The 22,328-nt window shown below is 40.1% G+C and overlaps 1 protein-coding gene across 2 annotated transcripts; it reads right to left on the reverse strand.

Annotated features, from left to right (window-relative positions):
- Nucleotides 1-22: 22 nt before the first annotated feature.
- On the reverse strand, nucleotides 23-21,294 carry cntnap1 (contactin associated protein 1). 2 transcript variants are annotated; one of them, XM_044180163.1, is made up of 25 exons: nucleotides 20,390-21,294; nucleotides 15,823-15,924; nucleotides 14,950-15,143; nucleotides 14,505-14,658; nucleotides 13,899-14,102; nucleotides 13,675-13,743; nucleotides 13,365-13,549; nucleotides 12,502-12,651; nucleotides 12,076-12,337; nucleotides 11,138-11,287; nucleotides 10,870-11,044; nucleotides 10,265-10,371; nucleotides 10,023-10,145; nucleotides 9,139-9,342; nucleotides 8,874-9,030; nucleotides 8,661-8,788; nucleotides 8,381-8,554; nucleotides 8,046-8,264; nucleotides 7,684-7,923; nucleotides 7,310-7,549; nucleotides 6,983-7,110; nucleotides 6,196-6,289; nucleotides 5,833-6,063; nucleotides 5,700-5,744; nucleotides 23-3,496 (listed from the first exon to the last, which is right to left on the reverse strand). In XM_044180163.1, exons 1-25 carry the CDS (start codon nucleotides 20,448-20,450, stop codon nucleotides 3,297-3,299), a joined length of 3,996 nt encoding a protein of 1,331 aa, XP_044036098.1. In that variant the 5' UTR covers nucleotides 20,451-21,294; the 3' UTR covers nucleotides 23-3,296. The 2 variants fall into 2 exon arrangements, with proteins under 2 accessions (XP_044036098.1, XP_044036099.1); XM_044180164.1 differs by lacking the exon at nucleotides 13,675-13,743 and having other exon boundaries at nucleotides 20,390-21,293.
- Between the last annotated feature and the right edge of the window lie 1,034 nt (nucleotides 21,295-22,328).

Consider the following 22,328-nt stretch of genomic DNA (forward strand, 5'->3'; position numbering starts at 1 on the left):
ACCTAAAATAACACACTGACAATTTCCTTCAAGCTTCTTTTATTGAGGTGACAGTTTGCCTTGATTTACACAGTTATGGTCATTTACAGTGAAAGTATTACGAAACAAAATGGAGCATACTGAAGAACAGAAAAATCCCTAAGTGATCACAAACACAACCGTAATGATTATTTCTGGTACCTGTTGCAGAAGGATTCAGTTTGTTGGTGCAGAGAAGTCTAACCTGCCTACTTCTCACTCTGGTGCTTTATCATCTGATTTCATACATGATGTCACTATTGACAGGGTAGCTGCAAATTCATATAAAGTATGAACAAATCTTCAGACCATTAAAAGTATTCAAATTTCTATAGTAATTATTCAACTAAGAACAGAATTACATGCAAATCAAGACTTTTTACTAACCCCAATTTACCTTTATGTCCCTTTAAATATGTTTAGTTGTTTTTTTTAATTTGAAGTCTGATGTTAATCTGAGGTTCTAACTCCAGGAAGCAGCAGATACCCTGTCTGAGCTAACAAGATCCTACTGACCTACTCCCTCTACTGGCCATTTTAAATTAATCCCTTTTATTCAGACCCTTGCCTCCATTATTAGGATGCAGGATGGACACTTTAGAATCAGTTCAGCACAGATTCAGTGTGCTTGTAATGTCCCTTACAGACACCTGATACCTGGACATGGAGGAGCCACTCTGAGCTACATCCAAGCCTTGTTTCTGTCTCACTGTACTACTGTTGGTGCACTACAATAAATGAGTTAGATAGTTGGCATCAGTGCACATGTTTGTTTTTTAATGAGAGTCATTATTTAACATCAGTAGGTTGTATCTTGGTGGGCAAACTATGAATTCACAAACATCTAAACATCCAGTCAGTCACACATACACATGCTCCAGGGACCACGCATGATTAACTAGTGAGTTGCAATGAAGTGGCACTGCTAGGCTGAATGTTTAATGTCAATTTACCAATGAACAGTGAGGTGTATATATTTATATAATACATAAGTTGACTCTTTCCTAATAGGCAACAAAGCATATTTGACCCAAGTTTGTTGGCTTGCGCCTAATATGAACTTTGAGTGGTGATTGTCCAACAAAAACACAAACTATTCTTTGTGTCGATCACAAACCAACAGTTTAACTTTGTTTGCTCACTTTTCATCATCATTCATCTTATTACAGCATTCTTAAAAATATAGCCTGTATATGCCACTTTTGGCCGAATCTGTACATTTTCATACATTATTCGCAAGTCGTGCCTTCACAGTAATTGCAGTTTTTACATCTACTGTACATTCTTTCATTGTACAATTTCGCACAGTTCTGCCCATCTGTAATGGAAGAAACCAACAATGTTGAGTTTTGGAGGTGTATTAGTGCTACAGAGAACAAGTACTGTACTTTCTTCCTGAGCATTCTAAAAAACTACCATGAATAATTTTACTTTCAGTGCTAAGCAGTCTACAATGAAAACATCAGAGCAGGTCTTTACTGTAGTGTCTGCTTATACATTACAGAGTCAGAGGATTTACATTCAAAACACTCCATTTAACTGTTTTTAACTTATGTATAAACCATAGGAATAAAAAAGTCACTTAACACATTATTCAAATATTCACGTATACACTCATTATATCCTACTTGCATCTGCAAATTAAACTGAGACATTAACATCATTGGTGGTTGAAAGAAGCTCATATTATTGCATGTTACTGCAAATTGCGGTCATGCTCTACAAATGCATGGCTGATATGTTATAAATGTTTTACTTTTTTTACTTTTTTTCACATACACAATAGTGCTATTTTGTCAAGGAGAGCTGCAGTGAGTGATGAAAGCCCTAAGCTTGGGTTGCACCACACATCAAACGAAATTTCATCTTGCCAGCGAAGGAAATTTCACTTGGACTATAAGTAGAATTTTCAACTTTCCACTGAAAGCAGCTAAACAAGCAGCAGCGAGGCCGGCTACTGTCCTACAGCATTATGCAAAAATATTCGAGCAGTATGAGTTAGAAGTAAAAGATTATCATTTACACTTGTGTGGTCCTCTGTACATGTTATTGTGTGTGTGCATGTGTGTAGATTCTCCACATGGCCATAGGGAGCAGCTGTTTCCTGAAAGATGCTTATTATTGGGGATGAAAGGATTGTAAGAAGACTGACTCTTTTGTAATACTGTTGTTAGAGTCAAACACTCTGTAGCACCGAGCTATTGGCAGCTTGACCGTAATATAAGCAACCAGAAGTAAGACAGAAGGAATGAAAACTTGGATATTTAGGTCACCCTGTCTCTGGCGAGCTTCATCACCTCAACTTTTGTTTTGATTCTGCAGTACACCAACAGTCTGTTAGTGCCCATACCTAGAGGTACAGTATCTTCATGTGATCACACTTTCATTTCTGAAGCCCCAGAGTTGAGAATGTGTTAGGAATCTGAGCATACTGTGATCGGCAAAGCTGTTATCTACTGACACTATGGTAATTCTGAACCACTTACATGTGCCGTTCTGTATAGGTAATGTACTGTTAGAGGCTGCAATACAACAAATATAAGCGTATATACCTTTTACAATCTTTATATGTAACATCTCAAAGCTCCGTGCTTGTCAGTATGTTCTCTCTTCAGCTGGCTGTTTGCATTCACAAACACCAGCTTTGTTTTGGTGAATTTTTGTTGTACTGGTTTAGTTCACTAGTTCTCAAATGTGCTCACTGCTGAAACCCAAGATGGATTATGAGCTATGATGTCAAAAATGGCTCCATGAAAGATTGTCATAAAAGGGTATATTTTAGATGGCAATAAATCTATACAGTAAGATATCGGTAGCTTTAATCGGTCTCAGAAATGGCTCAGGAAAAAAAATCAACAAACAAAAGCCTGAATATGTTTAACTGATGTTCCAACTGTAATTAAACATCCCTTAAAATCCTGTTCCCACAGTGTCTAATCTAAACCCTATCTGAATAAGCTATTATGATTACTTCAGATCAAGCTTGCTCAGATGAGGCACTTCAGTATTTCACCCTGCAATACAGTGTGAGACTTGTTGGCTACTCACGCAACATGGGGCTTGATAAGAACTTTCAACCCTTACCAAAATACATACTATGTAGAGCACCAGGCATCAGATCCCACTCAACCGGGGACAGGAACAAAAACCAAACTATAAAAAAAGAGAACAAAAGAATTAGAAAACTTGATACAGGTATCTGTGGTTGTTGTAAGTGCTATTTCCCTCTCCCCAACCCCCAGTCAAACCCCACCCACTGTCCCAAAGGTCCTGTGATGCTAGTCGCTCCTGAACTCCTCTTCAATTTCTGGGAGGTTCTTTTTTTCTCTCCTCAGGGTCTCGGTTAGTGGCCTGGAGCTGCTGGGGGACTCCAGGTTCTTGGGTTCATTGGTGCGGTAGCTGCCCTTCTGCTGATACGCATAGACGTAGATGCTGTACAGGCCTCCAAAGAGCAGCAGCAATGCCAGGATGACAATGACTAAAGGATAAAAATAGCACAGTCAGAGTTAATCTGCAACACAATGAGGAAAGAGGTGCTTACTGATGAGGAGCAGGCACTGTTTGACTGAATTTTCAATGCTATATTATTACATTATATCAGCCAAACTGTTGGTGTGGGTGAATTTAGGTCTGATATTATCTATAATGACAATAAGATAAGTCCAGTGCCAGAACCACTTTCCTCTTACATCCAAGTCAGGTTTCTAATATGTAGTCAGTCCAAACTGCACACAGAATATCTACATGCTGGGTTTGTAAATTGAGAGCATAATCTGACATACTGTGGCCAGGCCTTATACACCAGGAGGAGGATCTTAGGTAGCCAGTGGAGGTTTCTGAAGACTGGGGTGATGGGCTCTGATCTTTCTGTCCTGGTTAGTATGCATGCCGCTGCATTTTAAATTAACTGCCGTCTTCGAGAGGCTTCAGCTAGTTCTAAACTGCAGTAATCCGGCCTGCTCATGAAAAAGGTGTACATGAGTTTTTAGCATCAGACTGGGACTGATCTTAGAGACATTTCTCAGACAGTAAAATACAACCCTAGAGATGCTACTAATGTGATTGTTAAAGGTCAAGACAGCATCCAAAATGACTCCTAGATTTGTAATGTGGTCACTTGCTTTATAAGACTGTGACTCTAAGTATTCACAGACCAGCTGCCTGCAACAATGTTGAACAAATGAAGGAAAGACATATGTCTTTAATATCTGTGTGCCAGAGTTTGGTCACCAGCACAATTGACCATTTTGTTTTATCAACTACATTTAGTGTAATTTCTCAGTCATAACCACTTTATCCTGAGCAGTATTTCAGACAGGGATGGTGTCTGATAACCAGGGGGAGACCATAGTTGGGATGCCTGAATGACACAGCAATCTTTAATGACACGCTAATGTCCAGCATTAGCATAATACCACTGAATCTGAATGATCTATTAAGCTGAAGCATCTATCAATTATGAACAGTAATCTGGGCCCATGCAGACTAAATATAGCTGATCCGTTAAAGGTCCCAGACAGGGATGGAGCAGAGAGTCTCTGTGCTGCAGTTTAATCCTGAGACTCCAGCCTCTCCTGCTCATCAGGGGGACCTGCTCTAATTGTTTCTGTCATCTGTAATACTGTGCTGCAAACCATTCATCTGATCTCAACACTCAGCATGTCCTCTTGTAATAAGATACAGCTATCATGGGGATTAAATACATGAAGAAATATATTAAATATTGATATTTTCCAGAAATCCATAGATATACAGAAAAAAACACATCACATTGTCATATTTCAGCCTCAGTTTCATGCTTTTGTTTTAATGTACTCATTTCTGTTGACAAATAACTACTCATTCATGTTATTTTTGATATGATCACTCATTGTTTCCTATCAAAATGATGAATGTGAATCTATGATGATACAATTCCTAACATTACTAAAGTTCTGTCTAATAGCATAGATAGCTTTCTAAAATTCAATTATATCAAAATATGTTTTTATTAAATTGTAGACTGTCAAATAAAATAATTTTTTACTCTACTTTAACTACAGTACCTTCCCTTCTGTCGCTCCTTAGGTCACAATCTCTTTCTTTTTCATTGCCTGTTGCTTTTACATAATTGTTCTACTATCATTGCAATATGATTTTGGGAATTGTTTGTATGGTGTTAAGGGAACAGAGGCTTAATTTACAGAGATTTAAAAGTGACTTACAGTATCAAATATTAGTTTATATATCTGTTGCTAAGATATACTTAAATTTTACTTAACATTCATTTTACTCACATACTCAAGTAGATTAAAAATGCATTAGAAATGTATGACTGTTTATGTTTTTTCAGTTTTGTCCCACATGTAATACATTTGAGCCTGCAGTTGGACGCTTGAATAAACACTCAAAAGCCCACATTGGAATCTGACCACCCGGCTCTAATTTAGGATTAGAGGATTTTAGGAAAAACAAAGAGAATTTCAAAGGACTGATTTGTGTCATCTGGGACAGGAAGGAAATAGTGAGTAAAACAGAAACAAGGCAGAGAAGCAGTGCTTCAAAATTAACTGAATAAACTGCTAAATATCACATTACTGGTCTTATTTGTAATTTCAGAAACAAGTCAGATATGCAGTATTTGTGTATACAGGGCAATGTCTCATCAGAGTATTAAAGAATAGAAAAAAAATTTATCTTACCTGTTATCCAAAACAGGCCTAGGTCATCATGGATATAAAAATACTCTGAAAGGGAGAGGTACACAAATAAGTGGATGAACACAAAATAATATTCTCTTTTTGTACTGATGCATTATGGGATATATAAACTTACCTATGCCAGTAAACCAGGGGTCTACCTCCCATGGTACATAACCCAGGACAGGAGGGAAGGCGCCACAGTTGGACTCAGAGACATAGCCTTGTGTCATTACCGGAGGGTCTGTTTCATTTGGACGGAAGAAGGCCTTTAAAGGGGCGTAGACGTTGTATCTCACCCCAGATATGCAGCCTATGAAGCCTGGAGCATTATGCCTCTGGATCTCATAGTCAATGTCACCAACCTCTGAAAGGGCAGACAGAAACAATAAAATATCAAGTTCCCACTTAAAATAATTAATGTATTAATAATACTGTCAGCAAGATGAATACATTAGGTTACATGTTCTCATCAACAAGTGGTAAATATGATATTTACCCATCACTCTGCCTAGGAACATGGACTTTGGAGAATCAAACCTGGCGTCCTCCACTAAGGTTATCTTTTCCACTATGGGCTCCATGTAATCCACCTGTGGGCAAGGCAAAACAAGTTATACACCTCATCTTTTGAAGGAAGGGAATTCATGAAAACAAAGTATTTTAAAAAGTTCATTTTTTATATGCGCAATTACTAAAACACATCAGCAGAAAATTGGACTTACTGCATTCTGGATATTTTCTATGTACAAGTTATTAGTGTAAGAAATGATTCACTTTCTTGCCATGAGTTAGATGAGAAGACTTTTACCACTCTCATGTCTGTATAGTAACTATGAAGCTACAGCTAGCAGCCAGTTCGCTTATCTTAGCATAAAGACTGGAAACAAAAGGAAACAGCCAACAGGGCTCTGTACTAAGGCAACAAAATCCACCTAGTGAGTTTAGTGCCAGTAGGCGGATTTTCTTACCTTTAGAGCCAGACTAGCTGTATCCCTTTGTTTCCAGTCTTTATGCTAAGCTAAGCTAACTGGCTGCTGGCTCCAGCTACAGATATGAGCTTATCTAACTCTCAGCAAGTAAGCAAAGAAGCGTATTCCCAAAAACTATTCCCTTAAAATGTGTTCAAATTCATGGATCACTGTATTCTTGCAATTTCAAGACAATTTTGGAAAGGTTTGTAAGTTGGAAATCCTTAGATGGGTGCTCATCAGTCTATGATTTTTCTGAAAATAACATAAACCACAGATCAGAGTTTACACAGTGACAACAGTGAGAGCGTAAACCTGTGTTTTGATGGTTCTGTTGTGTCTGGTTATGTTGACATAGTGGGGGTATCCATCGGCCAGGTTTCTGTGAGTCAACTGGTACTTGTGTGTTATGAGCCCCAGCTTATACCTCAGATCTACACTACCTGTGGGGAGAGAGGAAACAAAAAACATCAATAGCATATACTGTTTTGATGAATAACTGCATTACATCAACTACTGGGGTAGTTTTTTGAGATTCTGAGTCTCTAATCTGTGAATAAAAAGAATCTGTTACCCCACAAATGTAATTCAAAAATTACAGCTTTCACATTCTCAGAAAAATTGTTTCTGCGCTTCTCCTACCATCATTCTTGAGGATGATAGCAATGTAGTCTTGGACAAAGGAGCTGATGTATAGCAACACAGCTGGTGTGTGAACGGTGCTGAAACTGAACTCTATGTCATCTGCTGTGTCATTATAGCCGAGGCTGAAGTTGTCGTAATGCGGGTCGATCCAGTTGGCCCATGCTGCTTCGTCTGATATAGGCTTCTTTCGTATGTTGTATCTCAGCCAAGAGCCAATCTCAAAGTAGGCTCCAATGTCTTAAGAAAGAAAAGTTAATAATAAAAAAATTATTGTGGAATTGCATAATTACATCAATTCCAAAGTATTGCTGCACACGATGTCAGTTACTATGTGAAAGTTTTGTCATCTAGAGAAACATGTATGAACTCACCTTTATGGCAGTAGAAACCATCAAAAGCTGTGTTGTTACAGTCACAAGTGTAGGAAGCATAGCCCTCAATACACTGGCCGCTGTTTCGGCATGGTATGGTAGCATTGAGGCACTGTCCAGTACAGTTCCTCCTTATGCCCTGTTCTTCATTTACTTTCCCCTCTAGATCAAGAGGAACACCATTCATCCGTAACCCTCGAAGACACCCCAAGAAAGGTCTCAGGGTGCGGTTGGCTGCACCTAATACAAAGAATAGTTTTATTAGTGGTTATTGACCTTCATTCAAAAATTTAGAGAGGACACATTAAGTGAATTGTATTTCATGCCAGTTTTAAATTCCAAGTTCACCTCAGGCAACCTACCTACTAGGATAGGATGTGTAAACTTCATGGTGACGAAGGTCTGACCTGGAAAACGCGTAACAGCCCAAGGTTGATAATCAACCTTGATCCGGGCCAGCTTCACATTAATCTCGGCCTGAACAAAGTGCCACTCGTTGTCATTGAGTGGCACAGGGGAGTGTAGTGTCACATTAAGGATGCCATCACCAACCATAAATACAAACACAAGGTTATGGGTGGCTGGAAAAGGAAAGAAGACATAGAAAGAAAAAATAAAAAAACTTACAGTAATTCTTAGATAAATCTTTCAGTTGTATGAGGAGAATGGCTCCCTGCTAGCAGATGAGCCAACTCACTATTCAGCTCTATCCGTATGAAGTTTCGAAGTTGGTCATCAGAGTTCTCCAAGAAGACACCGTGGTCACGATAGGTTTTGAAGTGGAAGGAGATGTCAGCGCTGGAGCCAGGCCTGAAAGTGGGGAAGGTTATGTAGGTGGGCTTGGTGAAGGCTATGGTGTTCCAGATGTTTCCTGTGGAAAACATTAATATATATATATATATATCTTTAAAAACTCTCAACCTTTTCCACACCTTCAAACTTAACATCACTGTGTAATCCATAATATTTAAGCTCACTGTCGCCATGGCAGCGGAGGGGCCCGACGGTGAAGTGTGCTTCTGAGCCAGTCCTGTTGGTGTCTCCGACTACTACCTTCCTCACAGGCAGATGGTCTCTAAAGTCCAAGTAGCCCTTATCTGAGTACCTGAAAAACCACAGTGGGGATGTTAAGGCTTGTATCATCAGTGTCTCTGATAAAGCTAAACCGGCTCAATGTATCCTTCTCTCACCATTGTCTATAGTCAGCATCACAGTTGCATTGAAACTTGGGATCAGTGCAGGTTTGGTTGATAGCACAGCCACACTTCTGGACCTCTCTGAATGTTCCACCCCAGTAATAGTGACTCTCATTGTTACGACCAATCCAGTAACCAAAAGGTCTTCCATCTATTTTCAAAAATATGTGGTGTGTTAGAATGTCATTTAAGTTTCCTCTCTTTTTGTTGTTTTCCATGAACACACTACCAAATTAATAAACTGACTAATCCCACTTACTAGGGGTGTTGAGGAGACGGGACTTGTAGCAGGAGTAGTCGATCCACTGCTCACAGTACATGGAAGTGTTGGCTAGAGCAGTGACTTCATCCCAGGAGGCATTCCAGTAATTGACATCTCCTATATACGGCCGGTCTATTGAACTCCCAGTCACCTTGGTACCATCCACACGGTCATGCAAAATCACTGTCCAAGCTTTATATGCTGTGAAGAGGCATGACAGATATACAGTGGTGTGAACAAGTGTTTGCCCCCTTACTGATTTCTTATTTTTGTGTCCGGCCCAACCAGTTATTAGGTTAAGGGGGCTATCACTATTTCACACAGGGACATGGAGGTTTGGATTTTGTTTTCGATTAATAATAACAACCTTCATTTAAAAACTGCATTTTGTGTTATCTTTGACTAATATTTAAATTTGTTTGATGATCTGAAACATTTAAGTGTGACAAACATGCAAAAAAAATAAGAAATCAGGAAGGGGGCAAATACTTTTTCACACCGCTGTAGGTCATAGTGATTAAACATTAAAAGGAGGAAGATGGAGGGAATAATAATGTAAGAAAAAAGAAAATGAATGAAAAGCAATTTAATGTCTGATAAGAATGTCAACAGAAAGGTTAGACACAGAGTACTTGTTAAGAAGATGCACACTTTTCCAACACACACACACAGAAACACACACACACAGAAACAGATGGACCTATCGCATTTTATAAACCCTTTTATTTCCAATGAAATTTCAGTACACATTTCTCATCACAGGAACATAATAACCTGACTTTTCAATTTCCAACTTTTCATTAACAACCCACAGAGGATCCAGCAAATGCTGAACATATTGCTGATGAAGCTGTCTTTTATTAGTGACAGTGATTACTTACACTTCATTTTGCAGTACACTTCAAATGGTTTCAGCGGTCCACTGAGATCAGGATCGATGGTGTAGTTTCCAGACCAATACTTGCCACTGAGTCTGTAGGCCTCGCATGACTCTTTATAAACCGCTGTGCGAGAAGCAAGATGATCAATTTGTTATTATTAAGAAGAAATATGGTTGGGGCCAAGTGTAGTTAACTGTAAAGAAACATTTATTACAGTGATAAGATTGTCAGCCAGCACTTACACATGTGACACACTTCTCCTTTATAGCCTGTGTTCTCACACAGACAGATAAAGTCATCCCAGGACTGGATGCATCTGCCTTCATGTTCACATGGATTTGGAGTGCATCTGTAAACAAAATATGTGCTTATACTGAGTTACAAAAGTGAGACTTACATAAGTTTGTTATTTTCTTTCTTTCATTTCCACATTCTATATTTTCTCTGTGTTGTTTGCTTCTTGTTGAAAACCTTTAGATAAGGTTTTATGAGGTGAAACTTATCATGAGGTAATGAATGCTGTTAGCTCTAAAGAAGTGATGCCTCATTCTAAAGACTCACAATTCAGTGCCAAATGATTCACAAACATCTTGAATGAGATCACATTACTTTGACAACACCATAAAAGAGCCACGATGATACAGAAATAATGAATCCTTATAGGAATGTGTGCATCTTTATAGGACTATGGTATGATAGGGGTACATAATTGGTAACTTTATCGACTCAAATGACTTGAGAAGATAGTTTAGCAGTGTCATATTTGTCTGTTTCCTTATGCACTTTCCTGATATTAATGAAATTATATCAGGAAAGTGCATATTGTAATTTAGGTGATATTTCTTACCTGTCAGTGATGCCACATGTGCCCAACAACAACTCAGCATAGCGACCCCACTGTCGCTGCAGAATAATGTCAATATCAAGCTGTTCATTATCTATGAAGATATGCTGCATGCAACCATGGAAGCGGTTCAGCTTGGTCTCACACTTCCTTATTGTGTTATTGGTTTTCGGACAACCTAAGTGCAGGAAAGCAATCGTATTAATTGAACAGTAAAGTTTGTAAGTTGATTTCAGGAGTTGTCAACGATTGTTTCAAGTCATCACCTCACCTCCAAAAAAGTAGCGGTCTCCTGTCCGAATTGTGAAAGGGTTGGTGATCTTTAGTGGAGAGCCCTCCTCCTCATCAATTGTAAGGGTCAGCAGGTTGTCTCTGGCTGCCAAATCCACTGTATGCCAGTAACCATCATTTAGCCTGTATCCTAGAGAGTGGAGAAACGCATGTCATGCAACATTTCTACAATCAGATTTAGTACAGAGATCTCATGCAGAACGTTCCTCCAGAATTGAATGTTAGCTAAACGCCGCCCCCAAACAGGACTGTCCAGTTGGCAGGTCTGTCAAGTTTTGGATTTCCACACATGCTGAAACAGTGTGCATGGGACTGTAATAACAGCTATAGTTACTCTGTAGCTATATTGGGTAGGAGATTGGTGTCTTTTTTTTCTAACATAAGCTGCAAACGTTAGCATGTCTGGCTAACAAGTTTAGCCTCAGTCATTTAGCATGATATCATGTATGTAGCCATCAAGTACATTTTTAAGACCCTTTTACAGGGTTACTGGCTTTTTAATGTTTCCATTAAAAAGCCAACTGGAGACAGAGTCTTCAGCCATCTCACAGAGTTTTAGCATTAACATTATCTTAGCTAACTAGCTACAGCTGATAAAATCTGTTAGTAACAGTCATCAGTTCAAAATCCATGGTCGTCTGCTAGAATTGAGAAGTTAACTTTTGTCTACCTCTGTCTGAAAGCAAGGATCAATTATTTTAAAAAATGGCAAATTTCAAGTAGTAAATCTGCCACCTTTATCACTGTAAGCTGCATATGTGCGAGCAGAATAAACAGCATGACAGGCATAACAACAGTAACTAAGGGGGCAGTGCTTAGCAAACTGTCAATTGCATGAAGCATTATGCACTGTTCCAAAATCTTTAAATGTTATCTTTACTGTCATATCTGACAAGGCCAAAAATTGCATAAGCCCACCTGCAGCAAACTGGAGTTTCTTCTTGCCAGGCTGGAATATAGTGACGTTGATCTGTCCCTCGCTTAGGCCCAGCTCAAGAGCACCCAGGTCATCAGCAAATCGCGTGAACATTAGCAACCCTGTGTAGTCCCATGAGCGGAACTTAAACTTGACAAACATACGAGGCCTCCTGAAGAAGCCCGGCACCTGCAGGTAGTTGTTGGGCCCAGCAAAAGTCATTGGTTTGAGCAGAATGTCCCTGCAGGCAAAATGCATCTTTTTCTGAGAAGAAAGAGAAATCGCACCTTATCAGTTTCCACTACTTATTGTTGTATTGTTAGCATACAACAGATGAAGTAATGTCATTTAATTACAATTAATGGTGATCATCAGAAACAGTGATATTATTACTGGAATGCTCTATAACGGTTTGTATAAAGCCCTACCTTTCGAGGGATGCGGATGTCAGCTTCTTCTCTCTGTGTCTTGTCGATGATGTTGACGCCATTGATGAAGACGTTCTCCAGGCAGCCCCGGAAATTTGGTGTGGTGGGCAGGTGAGGCAAATTTTGCTCTATGACACCTCCTACATATAACTAGAAGAAAGGTATTAAGGCACTCAGTCATTATCATTAACAAGAAAATGTATTAACATTGTATATAAATGCAAAAAGTAAGACTGACACTCAAGTTATCTCATTAAAGTTGGAGTTTGCGATTTTAATCAAATTTTTGTCAAATTCAGCGATCCACTAACTGTCCATTCAGTGTGTGCGCTGAAAAAAATCTGGTGTTTGTGCACAGCCCTGGCTCTGTAAATGGGAAATAAACAAAGTGGCTTGGATCGGGCCACACAACACTATTCCAGCCATGATTTGTGTGTGAGATAACATTAAATTACTTTTCCACGGTCATTCAGTTTACTTTCTAGTTTGCCAAGACATGCTGTCGCTGTGATGTTAGCTACAGTAGCAGGAGAGTTGTGAGTATCGCTGTCTGGAGCTGGTTTGCTGGCTCTGAGAAACTGTCTCGTCCTCTCTGGCTCACCCACATGGTATTTGTCAAGGTATTGGATTTCTCTAGAATCGCATACCCCACCTTTAACTGGCTTGTAATGAATATTCAAAGAAAAGAGTTTACAAGTTGCCTTCAAGTTATAATTAAAATGCATTTGGAAATATCCTCCGAAGAAGCATTTAGTAAATGTATTCAGTATACAGCTCATTGATCATTTCCTTTACTTATCATAGCCTTCAGTTTACATATTATACTGTAACTATACACACATAGATATGACCTGTAGGCCTACCTGTGTATCCAGATCCAGGTGTGTAAACTCTCCATTACAGATGGTTGTCACTGTCTGACTGTCCACTGTGAAGTTCACCTGTCGACCATAGCGCTTGATGGTGACATAGTGCCAATGTAGATTATCAAGAAGGCTGCCAGCAGTCAGTGTAGTTCGACCATCAACTTTGTGTATCACACTGCTTCCTGAAAAACAGGGACAGGAGTAAGTAACAATAAAATAAAATGCCCAAATCAGCTCTAAGTAAAGTAAAACTGAGAGAAAATGCTGAATTTTTCACATGAAGGGAACTGTAGGTCAAAAATCTAACCAGAAAAATTGCAGTCTCCCCACCAGACAACTCGGCTTTCTTTCAGGATTGGGAAAAGCCTGCTTCTTTCTGAGATGGATGTCATTGTCACATATGTCAATATTTTCTTTACCCGTCCATACATTTCAACTTTATGGGGATCACCTTTGGGCATGTCTGTATAATAAAGTTAATGCCCAATAAATGTTCAACTTTCTTTATTCAACAAACGACTCAGGCTGTACCTAGGCTGATGTGCAGGTAAAGACGGCCTCTCTTGAGCTCAAGGGTGAAGAGGTCACCTTGAATCCCCTCACTGTGTAACAGCAGACCATCCTGCTCCAGAGTCTTGAAGTTTATGGCAATATGGTCATGTAGTGTACGGGACCTCTTTCCTGGGTACATGTAGACTACTGAGTCATCCCCGTTGTACTGTAGCACATAGGAATCTGCAGACAAAATTTCAAAATGGATTCACTATTTCCAAAATCACTGTAGAAGATTTGGATTTAAGATATTGCTCAGATTTGATGTGATGTGCATATTAGGTTATACAGAGTCTTATGTAGCATTTATTGAGGTTTTAAAGATTATATTAGTAAATGCTAAATGGCACATTTCCTGGAGTGCTTCAGATGTGTTGACATTTAGCTAGTGTATGATGTTGAATGAGTATGAATCAGGTGACACTGAGCTTAGTCATTTATTAAGAAGAAACATATTGTAGCATATTTGGCACTTAGATTTAGTGGCATATTATCAAATATGATTAAGCACTGGGATTGTAGAATGTCCCTGGATGTGAATCAGAGACACTAAATCCCTGTGTAGCATCCATCAGTCGTTTTTACCATAAGAGCAGCCAAACAGCTCCAGCCTCACACCAATCTTCCCTCCATTCTCTGTGTTCCACGCCAGAGGCAGCAGACGAATGTGTTTAGCAGTAAAGGCGTAATGGAAGACATTCCTCTTCACCTGATAATAATTCCAGTTCCCAGGCAGCGTCTGCAAACAGATGAGATTGGGAAAGAGGGGAGAGAGTTATTGAGTCACTGCAATGGTGTTAACACCTTATTAAGAGACTGGAGATGAACTGATGATGAGATTAGCTTTGTCAGTGTTGAGAGAGATAATATGCTGTGCTGTCTTTGTTTCAGTGCTAGTGACAATGAATATAATGGAACACCCGCTGACTGGAGAATCAGCTGTAAAGATTACGTTTGACTAGTTAATCCTCGCCTCATCCCTGTTATGGCCCTCATCCCACCCCAACCATCCTGGCTCAGAGACACCTACAGAGTTTCCTCCTTTCATGATGTACGGCGTCCAGGAGTCCGGTCGGTCTCCGTAGAGCAGGGTGTACTTGGAGACCCAGTCATATGAATTGAAGGTCCCCTGGGTGGCAATGGCCATCAGTCGATATTTCCTGCCCAGGTCTACTTGCAGCCATGGCTGTCTGTCCCTGGGGGATGGGGACCAGCCGCTGCTGCCTGAGGTGGAGAAAGAGTGTTTGATTCGGGAGTGACAGTTAAAGTTTGACAAGGATAAAATCATGACCAAAGCAATTGTGATATCAAATGAACCAGTCATTTATGGCAGCCATTGTAAACTTCAGTGAAATTTGGGGTGGGAACTCTAATGAGCAGGTAAAGTTCAGCTACTGTTTTGTCTTGGATTGGACAAGCATTTAGATTGATTCCCAATATAACACTAGCTTATTTAGCTAATTGTAGCCAATTACTTATGCCCCAGGCTAATATCCTATGTTAGCTAACTAACAAGGAAGTTAGCAGATTTCCCATCTTCAATTCAATCAATTATGTAATCTGAGGTCCTTTTTTCGGTGCTGAAGTGAAAGTAGATTTTATGTACAGTATATAGTGTTTAAGATCCCCAAGGAATTTAAGGAGTCCCTAATTCTGAGTGTGACAGATACTGCAGTATTTATAAGTAGAATTTTTTTGCCACTGTGGGAATAGCCCTTTGTCATGATGGCCATTTTGACTTGTAAAACACAGGCGCAACTAATAACATTAAGTTACTATTAATGTTATTAGTTACACTTGCTCAATTCCTGCTATGATAAGTTAAAACATCTGCCATTAGAAGGTCTGTAAGGTGAATGGTGTGAAATCATGGATGAACTCAACACTACAACAAGGAACTTACCATACAATTTGGCAAAATTGGCAGAGTAAAGAAAGTTATATCTGGACGAGGCCAGGAATGAGGAGGCATACAGCCCCGAGACCAGCGGATCAACACATTCTCCTGCAGTAACAATAAGAAAGACACCAAGGTCAGGAGTTATTAAAAAGGACTCACTCATAATGTAGCAATCACATATCACTTTCAAAATGATACAATTCTATGCAACAAAGACTGGCACAGCTGCACAGCTTGATAAGACAAGTTTAATTTAATTAGAGGCTAGTGCATGCTCCATAAGACATAAAATACAAATTTAGCTGGATCAATCCAATTAAATTCAAAGCATTTAGTCTTTCTGCTGGTAAAGGTATACAGATAGTGAGGTCACAGATTCATATTCCACAGTGAAGCACAGTCTATAGCCTCCTTATAAGGTGGTGGTCCAAGATTTATAAATCTAACTGTCTTGACATGTTTGCATCTTCATTTCTTTACAGGTTGGGTGGGACTAGCAGTACAATATGAGACTAACAGCTACTGATTATGCACTATCTATATGTCATGCAGTTATACAACGCCCCCTTCCGATTTCAGAAGAGTACAAAAATGGATCTGGTCTAATAAAAATGTTGCAGCATCACATGACTGTTTTTGTGGGTGTGTGTGTATGTGTCTGTCAGTGCCTGCATGTTTGTATATTTCTGTGTAATTTCTTGAAAAGTACATGCAGTTTCATGGGCATGAAAGTCAAAGTCAAACTGAGACTGTCGCTTTGTTGTGTTGAGTTGCTATTCTGCATGGGGCTATGGGACTGATAGGACCATCACCCATCTGCTCAGGTTCGCTCTCCAGCCCACGGCTATTAAAACTGACCATAATTCTACCTAATCTTGCTTGTGTCACTGCTAAGGATAAATGCGCGATGCCCTCACCTCGAGCTGCAAGAGAAACACTGTCTCATTTTAAGTGCCAAAGTATGCTCTTTAATACCCCAAAGGTATTTAATATAGATAGGCTAAAAATATAGATTGGGTTATATTTAAATATGATGCTAGGCAGATACAATAAAATGTGAATGTTTTAATCTGACTGTGTATAGGAGCAACTAAAATTGAAATAAGGTAAAAGAAAACAGCTCCAATCTGACCTTCCTCCTCCCTCATCAGTATAATCCTCTCTAAAGGAGAGAGTTCTAACATGAGTTCTGGCATTGTTTTTCCTGTTCTTACAATCACAGAGGTCATGGAGCGCAGAAGAAAAGGGAGTAGACAGTGAAAGGACACAAGAGAAGTTACCAGAATTAGTATGCTGGTTGCAGATGGAGCAAGATGAGGAAGGGTGCTGTATATACTCAAATTTTAAATAACTTTGACACCAAATCGTGCAGAAGTAGAGAGCTTTCATCCACTGCTGTACACTACCTTAAATGATACATGAAACATACTGTATGTGAGCCATTATACAGCATGAATACACCATTTTCTCCCTTATCTGGTAAGAGTGAGTCAGTCACATGAGCATGAGTTCTGTCACCTTTCGTGCAAGGACATACTGCACATTCAGGTGGAAAAAAACGTGCTGAGCAAGGGAAATATGACCTTGACTTTCCACTTCTGTCTGTCCCCAAGAGGCTTTCTTACCGTCTTTATCATACATAAAATCCCTGCTATGCTGCAGATGATCGATAACAGATCTCTGGTGCATCACTCCATTACTGCACTGTAGAGCTATTTCAAGTGATCCACTGTTCAAATGGCTATTCAAACAAAAATATTTAGAAGCTTTTTGCTGCAGTTCATTCAGGCAAAGCTCATTTGCTGCTAATGGCTTAATGTATATTGATTTGTTTTAACTCCTCAATTAGTAGTAAAAGGAAAGAAATTTGACTTTAAATGTGGAGAGCAGCTCCATCCCAGACTACAGCAGGTTAACCCAGGCCACTCCGCTCCTCCTTACAGCAAGACTGTCACGCACTCTACACCCATTCAACATCTCGCTTCCTTTCCCTCACTCTGAGTCCTCTCTCTTTATCTCCATCCCAACTCCAAAAATCATCCACTCTCTTTCTTGCTCTTACTGCGTCTCATTACCTCATAATCTTGCTAATCTTCATCTTGCAATTTTTTGCTTCTTTCTCTCTCTGCCTCTCTCTCCCAAAGTGGGCGTTGTCATGTTGCAGTAGCTAAAATGTACATGAAGGCTGTGCAGAGCCTCCAGTCACCAGGTTTTCACCCCTCTCCTTGTGATCCTACCCCCTTCTCTGCACCACACAGAGTCTCTTTCTCCATTTATCATTATGTGGCTGTGGAGAACAGTGTGGCTGTGTAGAGCTCTAGCACCACTCTTGCTGAATCATCAGTCTGCTGTAAGTGTAGGCTGGCCTGTCTGGGCTGACACATCATTACTGCTGGTTACATACAGTATGCAGAGAGGCCCCTCCTCTCGCTGTCACTGGCATATGATGCGTGGCAGCTGAGGATTCAGACAGCAACCCTGTATGTGTGCAGATGTCAACTGAATACAGATGTCCACCAGCATTATATCAAAAATACTGCAACAGAACAGCACATAGGGGTAGTAAAAATATAGCATGTTCTGTTAAAGGGGTTTTAATAAATCATTCATACCCAGGCAGGCATCACAGTGGGTGGTGTCTGACTGCTGCTACTGGGATAAAAACACAAATTACGCAGCACGTCAGAATCACATTCAGACTTAAATTCAGATCTCAAACAGCTTAATTTTTTTGTCTAGAAGAACAACTGCTGTATCTCAGAGTAACATGCCCCTCCTTCTCTAGATATCAATTCCCATCACATGGACCAAACAGTCAGTCTCCTGCTGCTTGGGCTGCTAACTATGACAGAATGCACAAAGCATAAACATGAGATTCATGCATATGCATCACACCCTCCTAATTCAAACACACACACACCACACATTTTACAGGGTAAGTCTCATCTCCACCCCAGGCTCACTGTGCTCTGGGATCTTAGGCTCAATTTTAAACTGGCACAGCTCCACTGTGAACTTCCACATAGCAGATATACAGTTGGCCTGGCCTGCAATAAAATACCAGGACCTACAGTACTAAAAGGCAAACCCACAGGCCCCCAATCACTGGTTAGCATTTGTTGATCCAATGAGGTTTAACAAACTTCCACCCACTTGCTGTCTGTCCTGTTCATTCACCATTTAATTATCTTTACACTACAGCAAAAAAGCACCATTCACTTCCCAGTATAACATGTGACAGAGCTTGTAGTAATCAACAGCAGCACAACATCATATACAAACTATTTTTCATCAAAAAACTTAATATATCTTCAAATAATAACACAATGCCTGACAGGAATGGTATTTCCTAACAGAAAGAACTCAAAATGGTGCACAATATCTATGTAAAGTGGATCCACTTACATTAACACCCAGTACTATACTGTAAACCTGGTAAAGCTTTTGTTTCACTAAAATACAGAACAGGTTACTCAATTATGTCCTTAAACAATCAGTTGTATGCTGTGTTTGATCCTGAGAGAAGAATTACAAATAGTGGTAGCTGTCACTTCTATTCCTTAATTTCACATCGCTATCTATCCATAAGTCACTTGACAAAGCATCCCTCTTCCCTGATCTCCCACTGATATCAAAACTAATGAGTCATGCAATGCACTGTATGGGGTTAATTAGCAGTCAAGACCATCTGAGGTCATCCTGACACTGACATTAAGCATGCTTAATTATTTGCTTTAAGTATGCATACAAGCTCTGTGATGGATGGGTAGATGGCATCTTTTCACTAACCCAATTTTAACCCCAAACACAGCCCCACCCCAATCCAACTAAACCCACCACATGACTGCTTCATTGATCTTGCAGTGTGTAATGATTCCCCTGCCAGGAGAATCCACGCTCGTCATGTGCAAAATGCAGGGATGTATGGACAGGTGATGGGAACACAGGCTTCCCAAAAAAAGTACTGCAGTGGGCTGGTCCCGGTCAGGACGCTGATCCCTGCTCTCTCAACCGCCACTTTGAAAATGTATATTTTCAACAACAACAACATACACTGTCAAAGCGATTTGGAGATTATTATATTAGAACCAACAATATAGACTCTTGAGCAGCATCGTGCTTTGCACGCGAGTTGGTGCAGAAACTTGCGTGCTGGCTGAGAGAAAGCACTGCAATGCAGACAGTCCAGTGCGATGGGGATCGCCGCGCGCACCTTCTGCAGGACCGACGCGGTTTGCTTCTACACTTTTTTGTGTGATCCCACATAACAATGCTTTACTGAAATTACAATACCAAAGACAAGCAGTGAAATTTAATTATCTGTGATTTAAGGCTGTCTGCTTTTAACGCAACGTGCGTTGCCCTTCAAACATCCCAACACCTCAGGCTACATTTTGCCCTCCAGTGGCATTTTCCACTTATTACCGAATGTTATCTTGCAACTTTTTCTTAAGCATATGATCAGACGCTAAACAATATGCAGATAAGGCATGTATATACGCTTTGAAATATTTTAATAATATTCTAACAGCCGATAATAGATTAATAATTGCTGTTTCACAAGACTTACGTGATGAGCAATGTTGAAAACCCAAAAATAAGAGGCATATGCTCAATATTTTGCAAGTCATCCTTCACTTAGGACACGTTTCTCCGCATAGGCTATGTTAATTAGATCGTAGATTGTTCTGCAGCATCCTCTCAACCCCCTTTAGCCCAACTTTAACTCGCGCAGCTCCAACTCCTCTTCCCGGGATCTCGGGCATCCGATGCGTGGACGCGCATCGGATGCTGGTGCTGATGCTGCGCTTCGCCGAGAGCGCGCACTTCTTCTTTTATATAATTTAAATTGGTTTAATTCATATGGCCGTTGTGTATTGGTGTGGCTCCTGCATGATATCATTCAACATATTTGTAAATGTGCTTAAATAGCAGAGTGCTGGTAGACCAGATGGAGGTAGGATTTTGTTGCGTTACTTCCGCAAGAGTCTGGATGCAGAGGAGACTGGAAGGGAGGAAGAAAAATAAACTTTTTCAGTCCGCTGCAGATTGATAGTATTTTTCCAAAAAACATGAATAATATCTTGTCTTCAATCTCCAAATAAGTCTTGTGGAATTGGTCAAAAACAACACTTTTCCATCTGGGCTGTGGCTCATATCACCGATGCACTAAAGTATTCCTCTTCTCTTCTGCCCTGGCATCGCATATCGTCCTTTGGCACACTTTTCATGGCTGCCAACTGGCCAAGAGTGCAGTGCGCTAGTAAGGAGAAGGTTAAGAAGTCTTTCTCTCCAGGAATGCAGATCTGAACTTGAATCCCAGAATAAGATGGAAGTCCTTAATATCCTGTATCAGCAGCAGAACCACAGAGAATGACAATCACAGCAGGCTGCACAGTTCTGTGGGTTATCTTTCTGACCTTGTCCAGGTACTCAGTTCATGCCAATGCATTCACAAATACACCCAGAGCAGGTTACAGGATGATGATGCCAGCTGTGCTTTAACTCAGACTCATCCCTGCGCACACACACAGGGGCAGTGGGGGCGGGGTGCTACTGAGACAGAGGGGGATTTGTGGCAATTGGTGGCACATTGACCACAAAATAAAAAGGCTTTGGGATTAAAAAGTGGGTTTATGGGACGGCAGTGTGTCAGTGAGGATGTGAGATTGAATGCCTGGGCCAGCATGGGATTTACCATGTTTTCAATCAAATCAGATTGTCAGTTTGTAAGCTCCCTGCCGCTGGTTTTCCCCCTGAAATACCATAAGAGTATAGAATTATATCTGCAGAGAAAAGACAACAGCAAATGGCATGGGAGAATAAAGTAGGACATCAAATCAGCAGGGGAAATCGGCTGCAGATGTGGCCCAGGCACTGCAAAGTTATCTATTTAACTGACAAGACAAGGGTATAAAAATGATTTGGTGAGGTAATCTATCTCAATCACAGTGGAAATCAAGATATTCCTCAAGTGTTCGGGATATTTTAGAGAGGTTTTCTTATTGACAGTGTACAGTGATCCATATTATTTCAGATATACTTACTCAAACAAGGTGCAATGGCATTTATAACTGTATAATTATCCCACACTACTGCCATGCTGCCAGGCTTCAACACTACAAAGCTAGTATGTAGTTTAACATACACCAATTTTACCTAGTAAAGGTAAAACAAGCAAGCAAATAGGATTATTTTATTTCTTCAGTGAGTTGTCTCTGTTAGACTATCACACAACAGCAGTGAAAGAGTTTAAAACCAAATGTTGTCCTCTGATGCTGTTCTTTTAGCTTCAGATAACATGTACAATACACACAAACACATGCACACCCTCTCTCCCTCTCCCTCACTCACATCTGCACCTAAGCTTCAAGGTTGTGGTTAGGCTGGATTGCCATCTGTTTTCCCATCGACTGTTTACGTTTGACCTTATAGTAACCATAGAGACCGGTTCAGGGGAGACGTAATAGTGTCTGGTTGGGGTTAAACTAATCATGTGGAAAAAACAA

The sequence above is a fragment of the Siniperca chuatsi genome, linkage group LG21, assembly GCF_020085105.1.
Source record: "Siniperca chuatsi isolate FFG_IHB_CAS linkage group LG21, ASM2008510v1, whole genome shotgun sequence".
NCBI classification, from domain to species: Eukaryota; Metazoa; Chordata; class Actinopteri; order Centrarchiformes; family Sinipercidae; genus Siniperca; species Siniperca chuatsi.